The following is a 19850-nucleotide window of genomic DNA, read 5'->3' on the forward strand; positions in this document are numbered from 1 at the left end:
ATTGATGTGACATACAGGCAAATTATAAAGCAGCACTGCAATTGGCAAAGAATATCAGATATTTGTTCACTTATTCATTTCATCACTCATTTACTAACAGCAAACTATGAATTCTATCAGTCTGTTTGTAAGTGTCTGGCAATGAATTAAATTACCCTATTTTCTGCAAGAACAGTAAAACCTTATCTAAGTATAATTTCAGAATGAGACACAATTCTTACTTCAATGATGAGGTACTTTACCTGTCATCATGAGGCACAATTACATTTATGTTGATAGTGATGGAATGACATCCATCATCCTTTCCATCTTCCATTTGGGTCTTCCTAGAAGACAAAATTTACAAAACATTTTATTAGATTCTCAAATAATGCTGATGAGAGGTAACTGATACACCAAATTAACACAAGTAATACATTTTTGGAGCCTCCGTGGCTCAGACAGCAGCACGCCGGGCTCTCACCACTGGGTTCCGTGGCTCAAATCCCAGTCACTCCATGTGAGATTTGTGCCGGACAAAGTGGAGGCGAAACAGGTTTTTCTCCGGGTACTCCAGTTTTCCCTGTCATCTTTCATTCCAGCAACACTCTCCACTATCATTTCATTTCATCTTTCAGTCATTAATCCTTGCCCCAGAGGAGTGTGACAGGCTTCGGCAGTGGGCACAATTCCTATCCTCGCTGCAAGATGGGGCTTTCATTCATTCCATCCCTGATTCGGTCACTGACTGGAAAACAGGTCGTAGGTTTTTCAATAGATCTTTGGGAGAGGATCACAATGTGCAAGTTTAAGGCCTGTAGCTTGCACCATTATGCTACAATTTCACAAAGAAATCAGCGACATAAAGGATTAATGGATCGAAATGTAAGATGACAGAGTGTACAAACAACTAGGAATAAGTGTCAAAACAAATACTTATTGGTTATTTGCTGAAGTGCTGATATTTAGATGTGCGTAGCGGTAAAAATGAAAAAAGAAAAAAAAAATGACTTGAATGATAGCAAAGAACATGTGGCAACACAGCGACAATGAAGCAAACTGTGCATGGGGTCAGCAACCTTGTAGGAGGGAAGGAATGACCTATGACAATGTTTACAACCCAGACAAGACTAGTGTGTAGCCGGTGAACACATACTACATAGCCATGGCACAGGTCACACTGAGGGAATATTTCAACATGATGTCTGGCTCCATGGCTAAATGGTTAGCATGCTGGCCTTTGGTTACAGGGGTCCCAGGTTCGATTCCCGGCAGGGTAGGGAATTTTAACCATAATTGGTTAATTTCGCTGGCATGGTTACTGGGTGCATGTGTCATCTTCATCATCATTTTATCCTCATCACGACACGCAGGTCACCTACTGGCGTCAAATCGAAAAGACCTACATCTTTTTTTTTTTGTTAAAAATGAAGCCATGTTTTTCAGTGTTGACTTAGTTAAATGTAACAAAGGCTTTTCAGTCTGTCAAACACACAGCAAATACAATGTAAATTAAAACACTATAAATATATCTGTAAAACACACACTAACATACAAACATACAAGACCTGCATCTGGCGAGCCAAACTTGTCCTCGGACATTCCTGGCACTAATAGCCATATGCCATTTCACTTTTTCAGTATGATTTTAATATACGGCAAAGTAGGGCAGAATGCTCACGCAGCTGTGGAGATGTACACTGAACGATTTCCACAAAGACTCCATATTGGTGTACAATCAAATGAAATCAAATCCAATCCAATCCATCCATCAATCAATCAATCAATCAAATCAATCATTGATCTGCATTTAGGGCTGACGCCCAGGTGGCAGATTGCCAAACAGTTGTTTGCGTACTCTTTTCTTAAACAATTTTGAATTACTGTAACCTTAAAAACATTACATATATTTGATGAAACTAGTTTCAGTCCTGCTAGAGACCATCATCAGTCGAAATCAATAAAGTTAAGGCAAGACATGAATCTATAATAATAAAAGGAAGTGTTTGTCTGTCTGTGTTTTGTGTGTGCGCAATGCCCAGCAAAATCTACAGCATGCAGGGATCTGAAATTTTGAACATACAGTACTGTAGGTAGATGGAAGGGGGTCCAAATGCACCTCAAAGCCGGAATTATCATTTTCACTTTCGTTGGTGAGTTATGAACGAAAAACCATCGGAAAATGTGTATTGGGATATGACAATCCAAGATTAAATGCATAGAGTCACGTACATAAGATATGTAGTGAACACAGTTCAAGGAGCCGTTTTACGTCCAGAGTGTAGGAAACCATTTTTGGTTTTATATAGTGTGAGGGCATATGACGCTGTTGATGGTAATTTGTCCGTCGGATCGGGACGTAAAGTCTTGAGCTATTCGAGAGGAGTGGACTATGTGCCGGTGCTGGGTTTCATCCTCTTCATTCTTACTATCATAAAATATCATGTCATTCATTTCATCTCATTAACTCATCTGATTAGGTTGACATCATGAAAGTCATCCGGTCATAAAAACTTGCTACGGAGATTCATCTCACTTCATACCCAAATCCCATAGAGAAAGGGGACAAGGGTTGGACACGTATACATTTAGAGGAAACATATAGGACACAAGATAGACGATAATAATAAACAAGGAATAATACATATATCAGTCAAGATGCCATTTTAAGTCTGTGGAATAGGAGCCATTTTCCTTCAATCCATGATGTCTGTCTGTCTGTCTGTCTGTCTGTCTGTCTGTCTGTCTGTCTGTCTGTCTGTCTGTCTGTCTGTCTGTCTGTCTGTCTGTCTGTCTGTCTGTCTGTCTGTCTGTCTGTCTGTCTGTCTGTCTGTCTGTCTGTCTGTCTGTCTGTCTGTCTGTCTGTCTGTGTTCATGTGTGCGATGCCCAACCAAATCCACTGCTTACAAAGACCTAAAATGTTTGTCATAGGTGGGCACAGATTTTTACCTAAGATGCATGGCTGTGTCTAAGAGCAATTCTTGCACCAAGACATGAAGCTGTCAACGTCATCAACAAGCAACAGTCACAAGAATTATCTGGTTTTCTATAAATTGAAAAGTCTATAGACACGACACGTCTTACAGATGAGGCTATGAACTACACGACAAAGATTTTTAACAATTTGGAGTCACCTGGAGTACCCTTGAACATCTTGGGGTGGACGATTGTGGCACCAATTATCCTTCTCAGGAATATGAATCCTTCCCTCTGCAATGAACATGGATCTGAAACTGATGACGAATATTATTGAAGCCACCACCATGAATGAGCATGCCACGGGCGAAGTAGTATTCCTCGGACTGTAAGTCCATTGAGTAGGAAGCCATTTTCAGTCCGCGACACGAGGAGCCATCAGCCCGTAATATTCAGAAGTGTTTGTGTGTATGTGTGCGAAGCCCAGTCAAATCTATGACACACAGAGATCTGAAATTTTGACATAGGACAATCGTTTAAAAATTATAGGACTCCATCTACGAAAACTGTGGTTTTGCCGTTGTCAGCTGTACGTGGATTCTTCAAGAGTTCGAAAGGCAAACACAATACAGTATACATCTTATCTCCAAATGGAAGGACATTAATATAGTTTATCCCAAAGCTCTATAAGGAAACAATATATTTTGCATTATATAACAGTGTCTTTTATATTGTTTAATATTATTTTTACCATCCATCGACCTGGTATCTTAAGCATTGAAAGTAACAATATAATAAAAATAAAATAATGTATATCAAGCAATTTAATTTGCTTTTAAATAAATAATTTAGAAACATCTAACAGTTGAATTAATAAATACGGGCAAAGCCGCGAGCACATGCTAGTTATAGATAAAATGTGTGAAGCGTTGTTGATATTTAGTGCAAGACAAGTAAAAATTTGGATGTTAAACACTCATTATGATCACAATTCTTGTGTAAGTTCTCAGTTTTCTTCCAATTTGAAGAATGCACTTCACAAGAGACCAGCTGAAACACTTAAAATACTAGCACTTGAAGAACCTTCTTGAATTCAGTACATCTGAAACCAGTGTGAATAGAATAATGTTGATGGGGAAATGTTGAGATGTTCATTTGTTTCCAATATGGATCATTGAAAAAGAGCAAAAGCAAAAAAACAGAATAGAGCTGAGTTGTAGATGAATGAAATGACCCTATGTTCTGCAAGAACAGTAGAACCTTATCTAAAAATATTAAATTTTGGGCCAGATACGTAGATGATACTATAGTTATAATAGATGAGAACTTAGTCTACGCTAACACCATCCTTTCAAATAGATCTTCAGCTATGGGAAAACATATGATGCACTCAAACCATAAATTCACAAATATTAATCAAGATCTAAAAATATTAAAAACATCTTTGAAAATTGTTCCATCCACCTGGATCAATTCTTTAATCCCAATTTTAACCTTAATGAGATATCAGAAAAACCAAACCCTTTATTTATTCCTATTTTCAATACAAATAAATTAAGTACTCTAAACCCCCTTCTTTATTTTTCTCCAAATTTCCTCAAGCTGTCACCCACCATTCCACATCACACAGCTCCACGTTAGACTACACTATACCTCTCATCTACAACTATATTGGTATTTACTCATTCAGAACAAATAATATTTCAAGGTGACTATGGGAATCAACATCTATATCATCTGATGGCCAGGCAGTCATCAATTTTTGAAAATGGGACAATATCTCTCATAGTGCATTGGCACTGCCGGTGGCTCCAAATAGCCTATGCAGTGGCCTCCATGGCATCCTTCACTGTCCAACTGCAGCTCTTACACCGGATGAGGCCACATGTGTTTATTGCACATTAGAAAGGTGGACCAAATAGGTGGACTGAGTAGTAGTTGTGAGGTATCACCTCAGGACACTCTTCGTTCCAGTCTGTACGATCGAAGCTACATTTCAACTTTCAGCAATATGAGTGACGAGATGGAGACACAAGACAAGGGGAAGCAACCACACAGATTAGAGGACTTAGATTCTGCCAGCCCAGATACCAGACGGAAATTAATGTGCGAGGACCAGGAATCGCTACCGACAACATGATCCACTTATACATCTCCTAATTCTGTCCTAGGACCACAGGACTTGCTTAGACCCTCTCCATTCAGAGCTGCTCCTCCAGCTGATGCCCATCCTGCCAGCCCAATGCCATCTTCTATCAACCCTGCGCCATACATGCTCACCAATGTACAAAGTTACACGCTGGCAGCTCGTAATCCTGTTCTCCCACCCAAATTTGGCAGTGGAGTATTATTCATACCACGGTCACCTCACTTGCACCTACCTTCTTCATCGTAAAACTCACCAATATCTACCCAGACATAGCCAACACCAAAAAAGTCTACCAGTTGATAACCAGACTCGCACCCAACTTCCAAGATTATCACCTTGAATTCCCACGCACTAAGGATGGATTCAATATTAAAACTAGTAAACCGTTTAACAACCACTTCATTGCTAATATTGGAGCTCACCAACTGGGAACACATGGTCGAGCACAGAACACCACTCAACAGAGGCCTGCATGACGAACGGAGCCACCGTCTCGCCCTGCACCAGTACTGTCAGTGGAGGCGTATGGTGTTGACAGGGACCTGACTGATGATGAAATAGCCACTCAATTACAACTTGAGGGGCACCAAATCTACCGGGTGTTACGTATTTGTAATGCCCAAGGACTGACTTCACTCGCCAGAATAATATCTCGGGATGTGATGACTCTGGATGTATTGCTTCATGATGACACCATGGTGTACACGTGCCGACATCGGGTGGAGTCTTCAAGATCTTTGCCTCCATACAAGATTCGATGCGTTAAATGTCAACGATATGATCATCCGCCAGGTAGCCCTTGTGTTCAACCTGAGGTTTGTGCAATTTGCTTCAGTCAGGAGCACGCTACACCTGAATGTCCCAAAAAATCCTCTCCTAAATGTGTCAGCTGCACCCTGCCTCATCCCACCTTTAGCTACCGATGCAAGGCTAAGCCAACTCCTGAACCTTCCAAATCTGAGACGATAGTCCCTGTTATCTCTCAGGATCTCCCTACCCCAGAATCCTCTTCCATCCTCCCTTCCCCAAGTTCTGAAAATATCATCTGTTTCATCAAGATGATATTGCATAACATCCTGCCTTTTCATAGACCACATATCATCTTCCAAGTCCAATTGGCAGCCAGGTTGGTCTTAAATACGCACGTGGACATGGCGTACTCAGGAAACAGGATGCATTTTGCATTCTTTCCCGTAAGTGCAGTCCACCTTCCTAAGGTAAAATGTTGAAAATATATTAACATAAGATCTCTATCCTCCAACCGGTTGCCTTTTGACTTAAACCTCTCCCAGTATGCCCCGGACATTTTTATTCTTAATAAAACCTTTCTGACGCCACTACTCCAACCACATTTTCCAACATATAATCTCTTCCAAGGCGATCTTCTCTATGAAACTCGAAGCGGTGTTGTGATTGGCGTCCAAAGGGGGTTAACCATTCATCAGCACTACTTTCACTTTCCCAATAATTTCACAGACTACTTAATTCCAGAAATTTTCACCCCATCTGAAACCTTCACTTTAACCACTTGCTATATCCTAACTCGATACTGTCTAATTTTATTAAACACATTAACACAACTTTTCAAGACTATATCATCTTGGTAGATACGAATATCAATTTGTACACACCTGGAGAAACTTCTCAATTCGAAGACCTCTGTGATCACCTCTGGAGCATATTTCTCTCTTTCACTTTCCCCACAATACCCTCACATAATACTACCCCTAACATTTGCTTAGCAACCTCACCTACTCTCCAACCCGGACTACACATCGGTAGTGACTATGCCCCAGCCTTGCTTACTCTACCAGGAATTCTCACATGCAATGTTCCCCACTCGCGTCCTCCTCCTACCTGCCATTTCTCCAAAACCAATTGGAACCCATACCAGCAAACCATCACTGCCAAGCTTCAGGATGCCACCCTCCAATCTCTAATCACCAAACTTGAAAATGCTATCACCCTAGCAGACAAACACATACCTCGACATACTTTTCACCCATCCAAACCCCTATTCCACCCAAAGCCCTTCAGCTCCTCCACCTTGCGCATGACTTCTACCATGCCTACAAACGTACTAAAGACCTGACTACTTTACTTCAACATCGCTGCACTTTACGCCATGCTCATTCTTACATCAAAGCTATCAAATGCCAACTTTGGATAGACAAATGTAACGAACTTGCAGACCAACAAGACCCTTGACACTTTTGGACTACCTTCCGCCACCCCACCAAAACCACCAAACCTCATCCGCAATATCCCATACTTCATCATCCTCACCACCCGACTACTGATAGAGATAAAGATGACCTTTTTGCCCAACATTATACCAGTCTTTTCTCCTTCTACCACCCCTCACCTACTCCACCTTGATGAACCTACCATTTATGCATACTCACAACCTGCCCTTCCCAACCTGCAATCTGATTTCCATCATTTCAATTATGTAGACCACTTCCATCCCCTCAATAACCCCATCACCCCTAGGACATCCTGCAGTTCCTTAAACATAAGAAAAATACTGTACTCGAAACCGACTTTCAATCTATTAGGTCGTGTTACGTACAATTAGTACGTGTTGAAGAGATGTTAAGTACAGAACAGAAATGGACAACCAGACACCAGTGGGATCCAAACCCACAACCTCTCGATTTCGCGTCGAGCAACTGAGTGAGTAGAAATTAACTTCTCTTCCTCAAACCTCACAAACCACCATCCGATTTCCATTCCTATAGACCAATCTCCCTTCTCCATGTTCTATCAAAAATCCTTGAGGAAATTTTGATTAGGAGACTATCCTCCTACCTTAGTTCCCTAGGACTCTTCCTTCAATCTCAAATAGGTTTTCAACACTGTCGTGCTTCTCAGGACCATTTATTTCATCTCTCCACTCCTCTGACCTCATTCCTTTGTCCTCGCCATTCCACAGCCCTAGTGTTGTCTGACTCTGTTTGGCATCCCGGCCTTCTATTTGAAATCCAGCTCCTATTTCTCCCCATCACCACAGTCCATTTCATCAGCAATTTCTTGCAACATAGAACAGCACAGATCATCATCCATGGTACCCCTTCTTATACCTTCCAGATGGCCGTTGGCCTTCCTCAAGGATCTCCCCTCTCGCATATCCTGTCTATCCATTTTACACACGACATTCCTCATCCCGATCCTCCCCTTCGCCTTTATCAATATGCCGACAGCCCTCACTCCCACCCACTACCTGGACCAAATTACTCCAAAACTACCTCAATTCCCTACAAACATGGCTTAACTCATGGCATATATCTATCGACCCTTCCAAAAAACAATTCATAGTTTTCCGTCCAAAATCCTGTCTCTGTCATCCTAGGAACTGTGTCACGCTAACAATGTACACCTCCCGATTAACTAAAACTAACCTTTTCAAATATCTCTCTATTAAATTCCAGAACACCTACAATGGAAACACCACCTCACTGATATCTAAAAACGTGCCCTTCACTGCTTCCGAGTCCTCCGTTTGCTTACGGGTAAAACATGGGGGCTCAAAACTCCCCAAATCCTTTATGTGTATCATTCCTTTCTTCCAACCTGTTGTTATCTACGCTTCTCTGACATGGCTGACAGCGACCAACAAACAATACACAGAACTTCTTAAACTTGACCGACATGCATTGCGCAACACTTCTCACCTACCATACGATGTCTGTAGACTTCTAAACTCTCTACTTCTTCCCCACTATCCTTACTTACATTCATGACCTCCGTGTTAAGTACCTTCAAACCGGCCTTAAAAATAATAACTCTATCATTTCTGAAGCTATTAAACTTTCCCCTCTCACTTCTGCCCTTCTAAATAACAATCGAACTCCATGTACTTCACACCTTTTTCCTCCTTTACCACTGTAGCTTCATAATTCCAGTCACCTATGTCACTTCTCCTCGCATATCCTTTTCTTTATACCCATTAATTAACTATAAAATTCTTCTGACTGCAGTGGTGCCACCCTTCCCTTTCATTGCTCAGGGTACCAGGAGTCCCGTCTACACACAAAGTCTTTTTCTAAGTTTGTTACCTTCTCTTATACTACGCTTCCTCTGTTATCTTCATTTTTGTACCTTACTCTTTAATATATAATGTGATGTTTTTACTCATGTTAGTTATTTCATTGTTTCATTCTGATGTTTCCTTGTGCTTGCTTTCTTGTTTTTATGTGTTTACGTGCCAAGAACTTACGGCACAACTGTACCATTTCTTTTGTGTTCATTCTTTGAATTTTTTAAAGTGCACAGCCATCAATAAAGACTGATATACAACATTCACATTAACATTGTACAAATTTACTTTGTGTTTATGTACAACTGTGATTCAAGTATTTAAATGTTAAGTCACATGAACTTTTGGCAACCAGACTACATCTTACTAGTGTTTATCATTCACAATACAGTGCAGTGTTAATACCCCCAAGAGAGACTGATCATTTTCCGACTTCTTTGTAACTTCTCATTTCTTGAATGTGTACATTACAACTTATGTATCTGAATGAATCCAAAAAAAACGGGGTCTAGCGGGGATTGACTATGGCGGGTGTCATGCAGGTTTCCTTTGTGGGGCTTCCTTGCGTGGCCTCGGTGACCTCTGCGCCAAACACAACCACCTCCCACAATGTATGTACAACACATACTATATAATTATTCTCTCCGCCATGCTTTCTCCTAATATCATGGTGCAAGAGCTACTAGTTTAGCTGTCAACCCAACCACCTCAGAAGTAGGTGGGAATGAAATCACTTCATGATGATGATGGCTTCCATGGTCTGCACTAACCATGCATTTTGGTAGGTGTGCTATTTACTAACTGATGAGCCCAACTTAGACTGGGGTGAAACACTGGCAACCAGGAATGAGTTAGCTGGAAAATTTATAATGTTCAATAATGGACCAACTATACTGGTATTATAAATTTAGTCATTCAGAACAAATATTTCAGGTTCCCTATGGGAATCAACATCTATATCATCTGATGGCCAGGCAGGCATCAATTTTTGGAAATGAGACAAAGTCTCTCATAGTGCACTGGCACTGCCGGTGTCTCCAAGTAGCCTATGCAGTGGCCTCCACGGTATGCACTAGCCATGCGTCTTGGTAGGTGTGCTATTTACCAACTAATGAGTCCATCTTAGCACAGTTGGGTGAAACGCTGGCAACCAGAAATGAGTTAGCTGGAAAATTTGTAATGTTCAATAATATAATATAATATAATATAATATAATATAATATAATATAATATAATATAATATAATATAATATAATATAATATAATATAAGGTACTCAGAACACGTCAATGCCCTCAAGTACAATAAATTTTCAGCTGTAGGACAGCATATGCATGACTATAATCACAAATTCACAGACATAAAACAAGATATGGAAATTCTCAAAATCATCAACAAAGGACCCCTCCTTAACATTATCGAAAGCTGCTTCATACATATAGATCAATATTGCAACCCAAATCATAATCTTAATGAAATTTCAGAAAATCCAAATATCCTTTTTGACCTTCTAATTCCCATTTTTAGAAACATCAAACCAACAAGTCATAATTCAGTTTTTCATAATATTCACAGCACCTTTCCTCAGCAGCCATCCTTTTTCCGACATCCTTCAGCCCCGCCTTAATTCTCCTCGCTTCTCCTCCTCCCCTCCTCTCCTTCACAACCTCTCACCTAGCCCCACCGCTCTCCCCTTGCCACGCCTATCCCTCCTTGCCCGCCCTTTCCTTTTTCTTTGAATCTCACCACCGTTAGTATGAGGCACACACAACAAGAGGCCACACACCTCATGCCGTAATGAGAGGTAAGTCTCATATAACCTATGCCATCTAACTAACACGCTCTCTCCTTCAATTCATTAATATTATCTAATTTTATTTAGGTTAACTTCATGGACACTGCAATGAATTGAAAATTTTATACCAGGCACAATGTATCTCTTTCAACCACATCTTCATGTGCCGTCCTGACAGTGTCCAACAACATTTCAGCATGATTTTAACAACCACTTTGAGAGCATTTAGTTTTATTACATTCATTGATGTTGTAACACCATCTAGCAGTTCTGTGTCAGCTGGTGGTTATTTGCAGTGGTGTCCAGTGACTTGCATATGGCTAACACCACTCAAGTAGATTTGGTGATTGACTACAGGATCAACATTTACCAGTTCCCATGTACAATTGAAATTGTAATGATTAGCAGTGATGGAACTAACAGTTCTATGAATATTAGTACATGAAAGAGTCTCGATGATGAGCATACTGAAGATGCTAAGAATTTAGAGCCTAATTTATTTTCAAATTTACCTCATAATTTCATCCCAGTTTTTAATGTCAATTTTATATTTGTTAATTTGTTTTATGTCAATTGTGTGTAAGTACATTTGTTTAGTTATTAGACGTTTAACATTAAATCTGAAGATGGCCAGCCCAGGCCGAAACTAGTTCCTAATTAATGTAATTATGTCATTCAAAATATTGTGTATTATACTGTTGAAAGGTGGACCATTACGGCATTAATTTAATAATTATTATTCAATAATGGACCAACTATATTTGTATTATAAACTTTCCTTATGTTTGTTAAGTTGTCAATGCACTAGCGCTAGTTATTTCTCTGGAAAGAGGATATGGATATTGTTATTGGTTGCCAGCAGATGCTCGACCTTGAAGATACAAAAGCAGGCACAAACGAGTTTAAACACTTTCCCAGATACCCGGGCCGCCTCATCAGTAACTATTACCAGCCACTACATTGACATTCATGTAATTCCCAAAATAAGATTTTCTTCGAGAATGGTGCAAACTACAGACCTGAAACTTGTGATTTTTTTAACGTCTCCTGAAGATCAATTACCAGTATTTGTGTTAATTTGGTGCATCAGTTACCTTCCACCCTGTATTTGGACACCAAGTTATGAGGTAGGGAAATGGAGTAAATTTATTATTGCTTATTGCTATTGTACAAAGATGTAACTTCATTACTATTATTTTATTTACTTTCTAATTGAATAGAATTGAATAGAAATACTTTCCGGATGGCCGAAAGTAGTACCCGTTAGCGCCACATGAAGCGCTGACGACTCTGGTAGTCGCTGGGCAAGGTCAGACCGCATCAGTGGCTTGTCTGCCTGTTCTGTGCGAGGTTGCATGACGCTAGCATTGCCTGTGTTGTGTCTGTGATCGTTTAAAATGTTTATACAAATTGAGAACGCCAGTTGTGAAGTGAGGGCTGTGATTAAATTTCTTAATGCACGAAACGTTCGACCTTGTGATATTCATCGCCAATTAACAGAGGTGTATGGAGACAGTGTGATGGACGAGTCATCTGTTCGATGCTGGTGTCGCAAATTCAACCTGGGGAGGGGGAATACACACGACGAGGAGCGTTCAGGGAGACCATCTGTCATTACAGACCAACTGCTGAGCGCAGTAGACGAATATGTGAGGAATGATCGGCGCGTCACAATTGATGAACTCTGAACATTTTCCTAATGTGTCTCGAACAATTGTTCATGAAATTGTCAAAGACCATCTGCATTATTCAAAAATCTGTGCAAGGTGGGTCCCTCGCATGCTTACAGAGGAGCACAAAACCAAGTGTATGGCTGCAGCACTGACGTTTCTGGGACGTTATTCCGATGAAGGAGACTCTTTCCTGACTTGCATCATTACTGGGGACGAAATTTGGGTTTGTTATGCATCACCTGAGAGTAAATGACAGTCAATGGAGTGGCATCATGCTCATTCACCAACCAAACCAAAAAAATTGAGGACAGTTCTGTCCACCAGGAAACTCATGGCAACCATTTTCTGGGATCGCCGAGGTGTACTGCTCATTGATTTTATGGCCTGTGGAGACACAAGTAATGCTAATGCGTATTGTGAAACATTTAAGAAATTACGGCGGGCAATACAAAATCAACAGCGAAGTCTATTGTCTGCAGGCGTCATTCCCCTTCATGACTATGCCAGGCCTCGTGCAGCTGCGATAACACAACAACTTTTGCAGCAATTCAAGTGGGAAACCTTCGACCATCCCCTGTATAGCCCGGACTTGGCCTCTTCGGATTTTCATCTCTTTACAAAGCTTAAAGACTTTCCGGCGGGAAAAAGATTTGACAGTGATGAAGAACTTAAACGAGCCGTGACTATGTATCTCAATACGCTGACGGCGGACGACTATGATGCGGGAATACAAAAACTCGTCCCACGTTATGACAAATGCCTAAATTTGCTTGGAGATTGTGTGGAGAAGTAGTGTAAAGTATGCTCTTTCCAATAAAAATGTATATATTGGATAATATTTACTCCTGTGTATTTATTGCGCAAATGGGTACCACTTTCTGGATGGCCTTTGTACCATTCTTATAAATAAGCAATATATTTTACTATATTAGGGATGTAAAACCAATAATATTACTAAACTGGATTTACATCAAATATAGTTACATTTTGCCTCTTTCTACTAGTGGTTTTAATTTGCACTAATTCTGATAGATTACCAGCAAAAATGGAATAAGAAGGGTCTAGTACTGAAAGGAAAGTGACTGGAGCAGTTTGCCTAGTGTGAAAATGAGAAACCATGGAATAGGATATTCAGGGCTGCTGTAATAATAATAATGTTATTTGCTTTACGTCCCACTAACTACTTTTTACGGTCTTCGGAGATGCCGAGGTGCCGGAATTTAGTCCCGCAGGAGTTCTTTTACGTGACAGTAAATCATACCCAACGTCTTCCAAATGCATGCTTATAGTTCAATGATCCAAACCATCCAGCCGTACTTGCTTGGTTTTTGTTTAGTTTCTTAAGTCTTTCACCTTCATGCTAATTCAGTGTATATTAACTGGTTTTGTACCTCCATGAGATATGGTATTTACTACCGAGGGCAAATGGACTAGCAAAATGCCAATAATTTAAATAATTAATTTAAATGATATTAAAGACAATTTGTATTAAACTTGTTTTTAAAAAGCATCTCAAACAATAGGAAAGATTGGGTAATTTTCTCAACTGTGTCCAGAGTACTGTACATGGCACCCTAAATTTGGACCTGCTCACAAGTCATCTTATAAGAAGCTATTGAAGCCAAATTTGAGACATTGTTTCTAAACTGAACATGATATAACCAAATAATATGCAGATATAAGGTACTTTTGGCTTCATATATGAACTAGTTACTGGCCCCAGCTTCAGACGGGAGCAGTTATGAATTTAAGGCAGCAGGCTAATTTTAACACAGGACTTATGAGATTTCCTTGTATATGACATTAGTTGTTTTTCCTCCAGTAGTGAACAGAAAAGGTTTTGATTTAACATGTAAAAGAGCCACACAAACCTGTCCACTGAGATTGACTCCAGCCACATTAAGCGTCTTATCATGTGCTTCGTTTATTGCCATACCAAAGCAGACTCTTACAGAGAACTGGACTTGTTTGAAATCAAAAGGCAAATCAGAAGGAATCATAGGCATTCTCAGTATTTAGACCGTTTCTACTGTGCCACATCTAGTTAACATAGTAGCTTCAATCAAACAGTTTTTCATAGTTTTCGCTATCAATTTCATCTCATTGCATAACTTTGGCAGGTACATAACAATATAATAGTCACCTCTACTTCCAAAGTAAGTTTGTGTGGTGGCAAGCCAGAAGGATGTGAATAATTTACAAAATTCTGTAGAGAAATGAACAACTTCTTCACTATTGACTACTTTGTCTACTGAGAAATGTACTTGGGACTGGGCAATGAATTTGGAGAACACCAAATCATCTTTCCCTATTTGTTTGTTCCCAGCAATAATATGTTCTCTTTTTTTAAACCATGAAAGCAACTTGTTAAATAGGTAGTCAGGATAAATGCTACCAATTAATTCTTCAATACTGATTACTAAAACACACAAATCATGGTTGAAGGGGTAATTTTTCCTTCAATGTTCAATAATTCTCCATTTCTGTCTTTAATTAGCATATCAGCAAAAAGAAGATAAGAGTAATCTCATGTTAGTTTTGAGTGCCAATTATGTTACATCCAGCCAGATGTAAGAATTTTATAATGAAGCATTGACTTTGTGAGCTCTCGTTCCTCTCAAAACAACCGGTAAGTTATGACGAAAATCTCTGGCGAACAAAACTGTGCAGCCACCCATAGGTGTGTTCATATTCCTTAGATCACACATGGTCCTATATAGAGCTTCAGTCGAAGGTTTGTGGAACATTGTAACCTCAATTCACATTATTAATGAACAGTTTTGCATTAAACTGGCAGTACACTTTTTTTTAAACATTACATAAGCTTGCATCATTAATGCTAACTTTCAGAGGAAGTTTAAATGTTTCATGAGCTGTTCTCTCCCCTTCCAAAAGAGTGGCTGCAATACCAGATGATGCAATGCCAAGAGCAATATTACCAACAGACCTCAGTTTGGTGAACAACAAAGTAATAAAAAAAGTTCTGCCTGTGCCTGCAGGCGCATCGAGGGAAAACATCTTACCGTCCTCTTTTGTGATAATAGATATGATAGTGTCGTATGCTTCTTTTTCTGATCAAGATGCAGACACTGTTCTTCTTGAGCAACAATTTTCAGAAGCCGAGAACGATTATATATCAAGAGATTTGTACCTGTTATGAAGGGTAAAATGACCTCAGACTCTGTTTATTATACAAGGGAAATAAGAAAATTAAAAAGGAAATGTAGAATAGTAAACAGGAAAATCAAAGAGGGTAGAGAGAATAGAGAAACTAGAAAACAGCTAATGAGGGAACTGAATAGAGTGGAAAAGGAAGCAAAAGAGAAATATATGAATGGCATACTTCAAGAGGGTAATGACCACAAAGGGAAATGGAAAAAGCTGTATACATATATTAGGAATCAAAAAGGAAAAGGTATCCAAATTCCTACAATGGTGGGAGAAGGGGGTGAACACTATTTAACAGATACTGAGAAAGCAAATCTATTTAGTAGGGAATTCAGAGATTCAGTAGAAGATTGTCAGGAGTTGGAAACAGTAACAGAAGATAGAGAGGGAGAGACACATAGGGAAATAAGAAGCTTCTCATTCACAAATGAAGATATTTTCATAGAAATCCAACTGCTTCAGCAAGGAAAAGCAGCAGGAAGTGATCAAATTACTGGGGAGGTATTAAAGACAATGGGGTTGTACATAGTGCCATATTTAAAATGTATCTTTTACTATGTCATAAATAATACTGTAATACCAAAAGAATGGAAGGAATCTATAATAATACGAATTTATAAAGGAAAGGGTGATAACAGGAAACCAGAGAAGTACAGACCAATCAGCCTGACCAGTATAGTTTGTAAAATACTGGAGAGTTTAATATCAAAGTACATCAGAGGGATATGTGATGATAAAAATTGGTTCATGAGGAGCCAGTATGGATTTAGAAAGAAATTTTCTTGTGAGGAACAACTGGTGGGATTTCAGCAGCACATGTAAGATCAATTGGATTCAGGAGGCCAGTTAGATTGCATAGCCATAGATCTTTCCAAAGCCTTTGATAGAGTGGAACATGGAACATTATTAAAGAAATTGGAGGGAATAGGATTGGACGTATGGGCTATACATTGGATAAGAACATTTCTAAATTCAAGGGTTCAGAAAGTCAAGTAGGAAATAATATATCACAGGAAGAGAAGTCTGACTCGTTGGCTGAATGGTCAGCGTACTGGCCTTCGGTTCAGAGGATCCCAGGTTCGATTCCCGGCCGGGTTGGGGTCTTTAACCTTCATTGGTTAATTACAATGGCCCGGGGGCTGGGCGTTTGTGCTGTCCCCAACATCCCTGCAACTCACACACCACACACAACACTATCCTCCACCACAATAACACGCAGTTACCTACACGTGGCAGATGCCACCCACCCTCATTGGAGGGTCTGCCTTACAAGGGCTGCACTCGGCTAGAAATAGCCATACGAAATTATTATTATTATACAGGAAGAGAAAGTTTGGAAGGGAATCGCACAGGGTAGTATAATCGGTCCGTTACTTTTCTTAATATACACAAATGATTTAGGGAACAATATAACATCAAAAAATAAGATTGTATGCAGATGATAGATATATTGTTTATAGGGAAATAAATAACATTGAGGATTTTTCAGAATTACAAAGGGACCTTGAGAATATCCAACAATGGTTGAAGAAAATAATATGAAAGTTAATGGAGGCAAATCAACTGTTACAACATTTACAAACAAGAGTTTTAAAACTGAATTTGAATATACTTTGGATGAGGTGGTTATTCCAAAAGCTGGCAACTGCAAATACTTAGGTGTGAGATTTGAAAGTAATTTGCACTGGAAGGGTCATGTTGATGATATTGTTGGGAAAGCATACAGATCATTACATGTCATAATGAGGCTACTTAAAGGATGCAACAAAGAATTAAAAGAAAAAAGTTACTTAAGTAGGATTCGTCCATTATTGGAATATGCAAACAGTGTTTGGGATCCTCACCAAGAATACGTAATAAAAGAAATAGATAGTATGCAGAGGAAAGCAGCAAGATTTGTAACAGGGGATTTCAGGAGAAACAGTAGTGTATCAAAAATGTTAGTGGAACTTGGGTGGGAAACTTTAAGTAAGAGAAGGGAGAAAACTAGACTTATAGGATTATATAGAGCCTATACAGGAGTAGCAGCATGGGGACAAATCCGTGAGAGACTTCAGTTGGAAAATAATTATATCGGCAGAACTGGCCACAAGTATAAAATTATAAGGAATTTTAGCAGAAGCGATTGGGGAAAATTTTCATTCATTGGGAAGGGCGTGAAGGAGTGGAACAGTTTACCAGGGGTAGTGTTTGATCCTTTTCCAAAATCTGTACAGATATTCAAGAAGAGAATAAACAGCAACAGGGAAAATAAATGAAATATTAGAGGGCATTCAACCAGTGCAGGCTATTTTAAATAAAAAATGTGTGTGAAAAAAAATTAATTCCATCCCTTGGTCCATGGAGTTTGGACAGCCAAAGTAGGAGTGAAGTACAGTGGGGGCTTCCGAGGGCCCTGGGACTGCTACAGTAGCTGTGAAGGCCCTTCAGGAACTCTGAAATGTGGTGGCAAAAAGGGCTCTGGTTAAGACGCAGCAGGTCGTTATGCTACTTAGGTTCCAAAATGGGTACAAAAAAGAAAAAGTAAATAAATGCAATGTAAATTTTAATCTTATACCAGTTGCATAGTATTATTTGAAGTAATTCCACATACTGTATATAAGTTGACTATGTTTGTAAGTATAGGAGATATTATAAATAGAATTTTGTAAACAATATAAATTTATTAAGGATGATCTGTTTGTTTAATAGAAAAAAATTGTTAGCGTAAATTGTATATTATTCTAGAAAAAATTTCTTCTTCTCTTGTTAATTTAAAATTTAGTGCTTAACAATAATGTATTTTACTGTACCATTTGCCACCGAGGTAGACACCTCATTTGGAAATAAAGAGATTTTGATTTGATTTTGAATTCTCAAATGTCTCCGTTAATAATGATCCTATTAATAAATGCTACATAATAAAAGTTGAATAAAACAAATTTTCTGACATAATGCCTAGTACAAATTGATGCTATGAATAAAAGTAAGGGATATATTCATGATTTTTTATTTATTTCCTGCATCCTACCATTGACAGTGTTGATCTTACTGAAGAATCCTTTGTAAAGTAGAAAGAAGGAATAGTAAATTCTGATCTTCCATGCCTCATACATTTTCATCACTTTAGATAGGTTAACAGTTCCCCATACTTTAGTGTACTGTCTGACCATAAGTAGGCCATGAGTGGGCGTCTGCATGATATGCAAGACACTTCCAATAAGGCATCGAAAGCTAGCTGTAGCAGTTGAGATGAATGCAAACAAAATGTAGGCAAGCTTCACTGAAGAAATTCTACTGATCGATTCCCAGCTCATGCATGATCCTTACAGAATGAGTATGTGAGGAAAATTGGGAACAGAGTAAAATGTGTGAGGTAAGAATTCTGGATTATAAGTTCATAAAAGTTGCACACAAAAAACACACACACACACTCTCTCTCTCTCTCTCTCTCTCTCTCTCTCTCTCTCTCTCTCTCTCTCTCTCTCTCTCTCTCGCTCTCTCTCTCTCGCTCTCTCTCTCTCTCTTCAGTTTGTTGACACCCAACCACTGGGATAGGGTAACTAAATTTTTTTCCTTTAGTGTATAGTAATTGTAGTAGTGGAACTATCACCTATCTGTCACTTTGGGCTGTTAACACTTCCTTGTAACAACTTTCTACATTCCTCTCAGACGTTTCAAGCCCAGCATTGATCATTGCTGATAGCCATCGATTGATAGGCTCTTTCTCACAATCAACATCCATTTGTGACTTGGCACTCAGGGAGAAGAGATTTAGTGAGGTACTTTTGAAAATTGGAAATACAACATTACAGGGCCTCTGGTGATAATATTACCAGTCCTGCATCATTGGCTAACATTGTTCAGTCTCAGGACACCTCAACTGACAGTGTTTTCCGAGGCATTCACAATATCATTGGTGCTCATGATATGTTGTCTTATGAAAGAGTTATTTTGGTTTCAGGTTATGGCTATAAATGGGAAAATCATGGGGAGAATTCCAGGCAAAGAAAGAAAATACATGGTAGTTAACTCGGTTATGAGCAACAACGTATGGTTCATTATCCAGCCGAGTTCCATCAAATCTATTTTTGCACCTGGCATGACAGCACATGAAATTATGTTAAAAGCAGGAATGCCAATATTGCTCTT

The 19850-nt window shown here is 39.2% G+C and overlaps 1 protein-coding gene across 1 annotated transcript in view; it reads right to left on the reverse strand.

The window, feature by feature from the left end:
- The window catches only part of LOC137498543 (repetitive organellar protein-like), a 278597-nt gene that overhangs the window by 104164 nt on the left and 154583 nt on the right, over window positions 1-19850 (reverse strand). The window contains exon 8 of the mRNA XM_068226217.1: window positions 243-326. Coding sequence (XP_068082318.1) covers window positions 243-326 — 84 coding nt within the window. The remainder of the gene's footprint in view (window positions 1-242; window positions 327-19850) is intronic.

The sequence above is a fragment of the Anabrus simplex genome, chromosome 1 (assembly GCF_040414725.1).
Source record: "Anabrus simplex isolate iqAnaSimp1 chromosome 1, ASM4041472v1, whole genome shotgun sequence".
Classification (NCBI taxonomy): domain Eukaryota; kingdom Metazoa; phylum Arthropoda; class Insecta; order Orthoptera; family Tettigoniidae; genus Anabrus; species Anabrus simplex.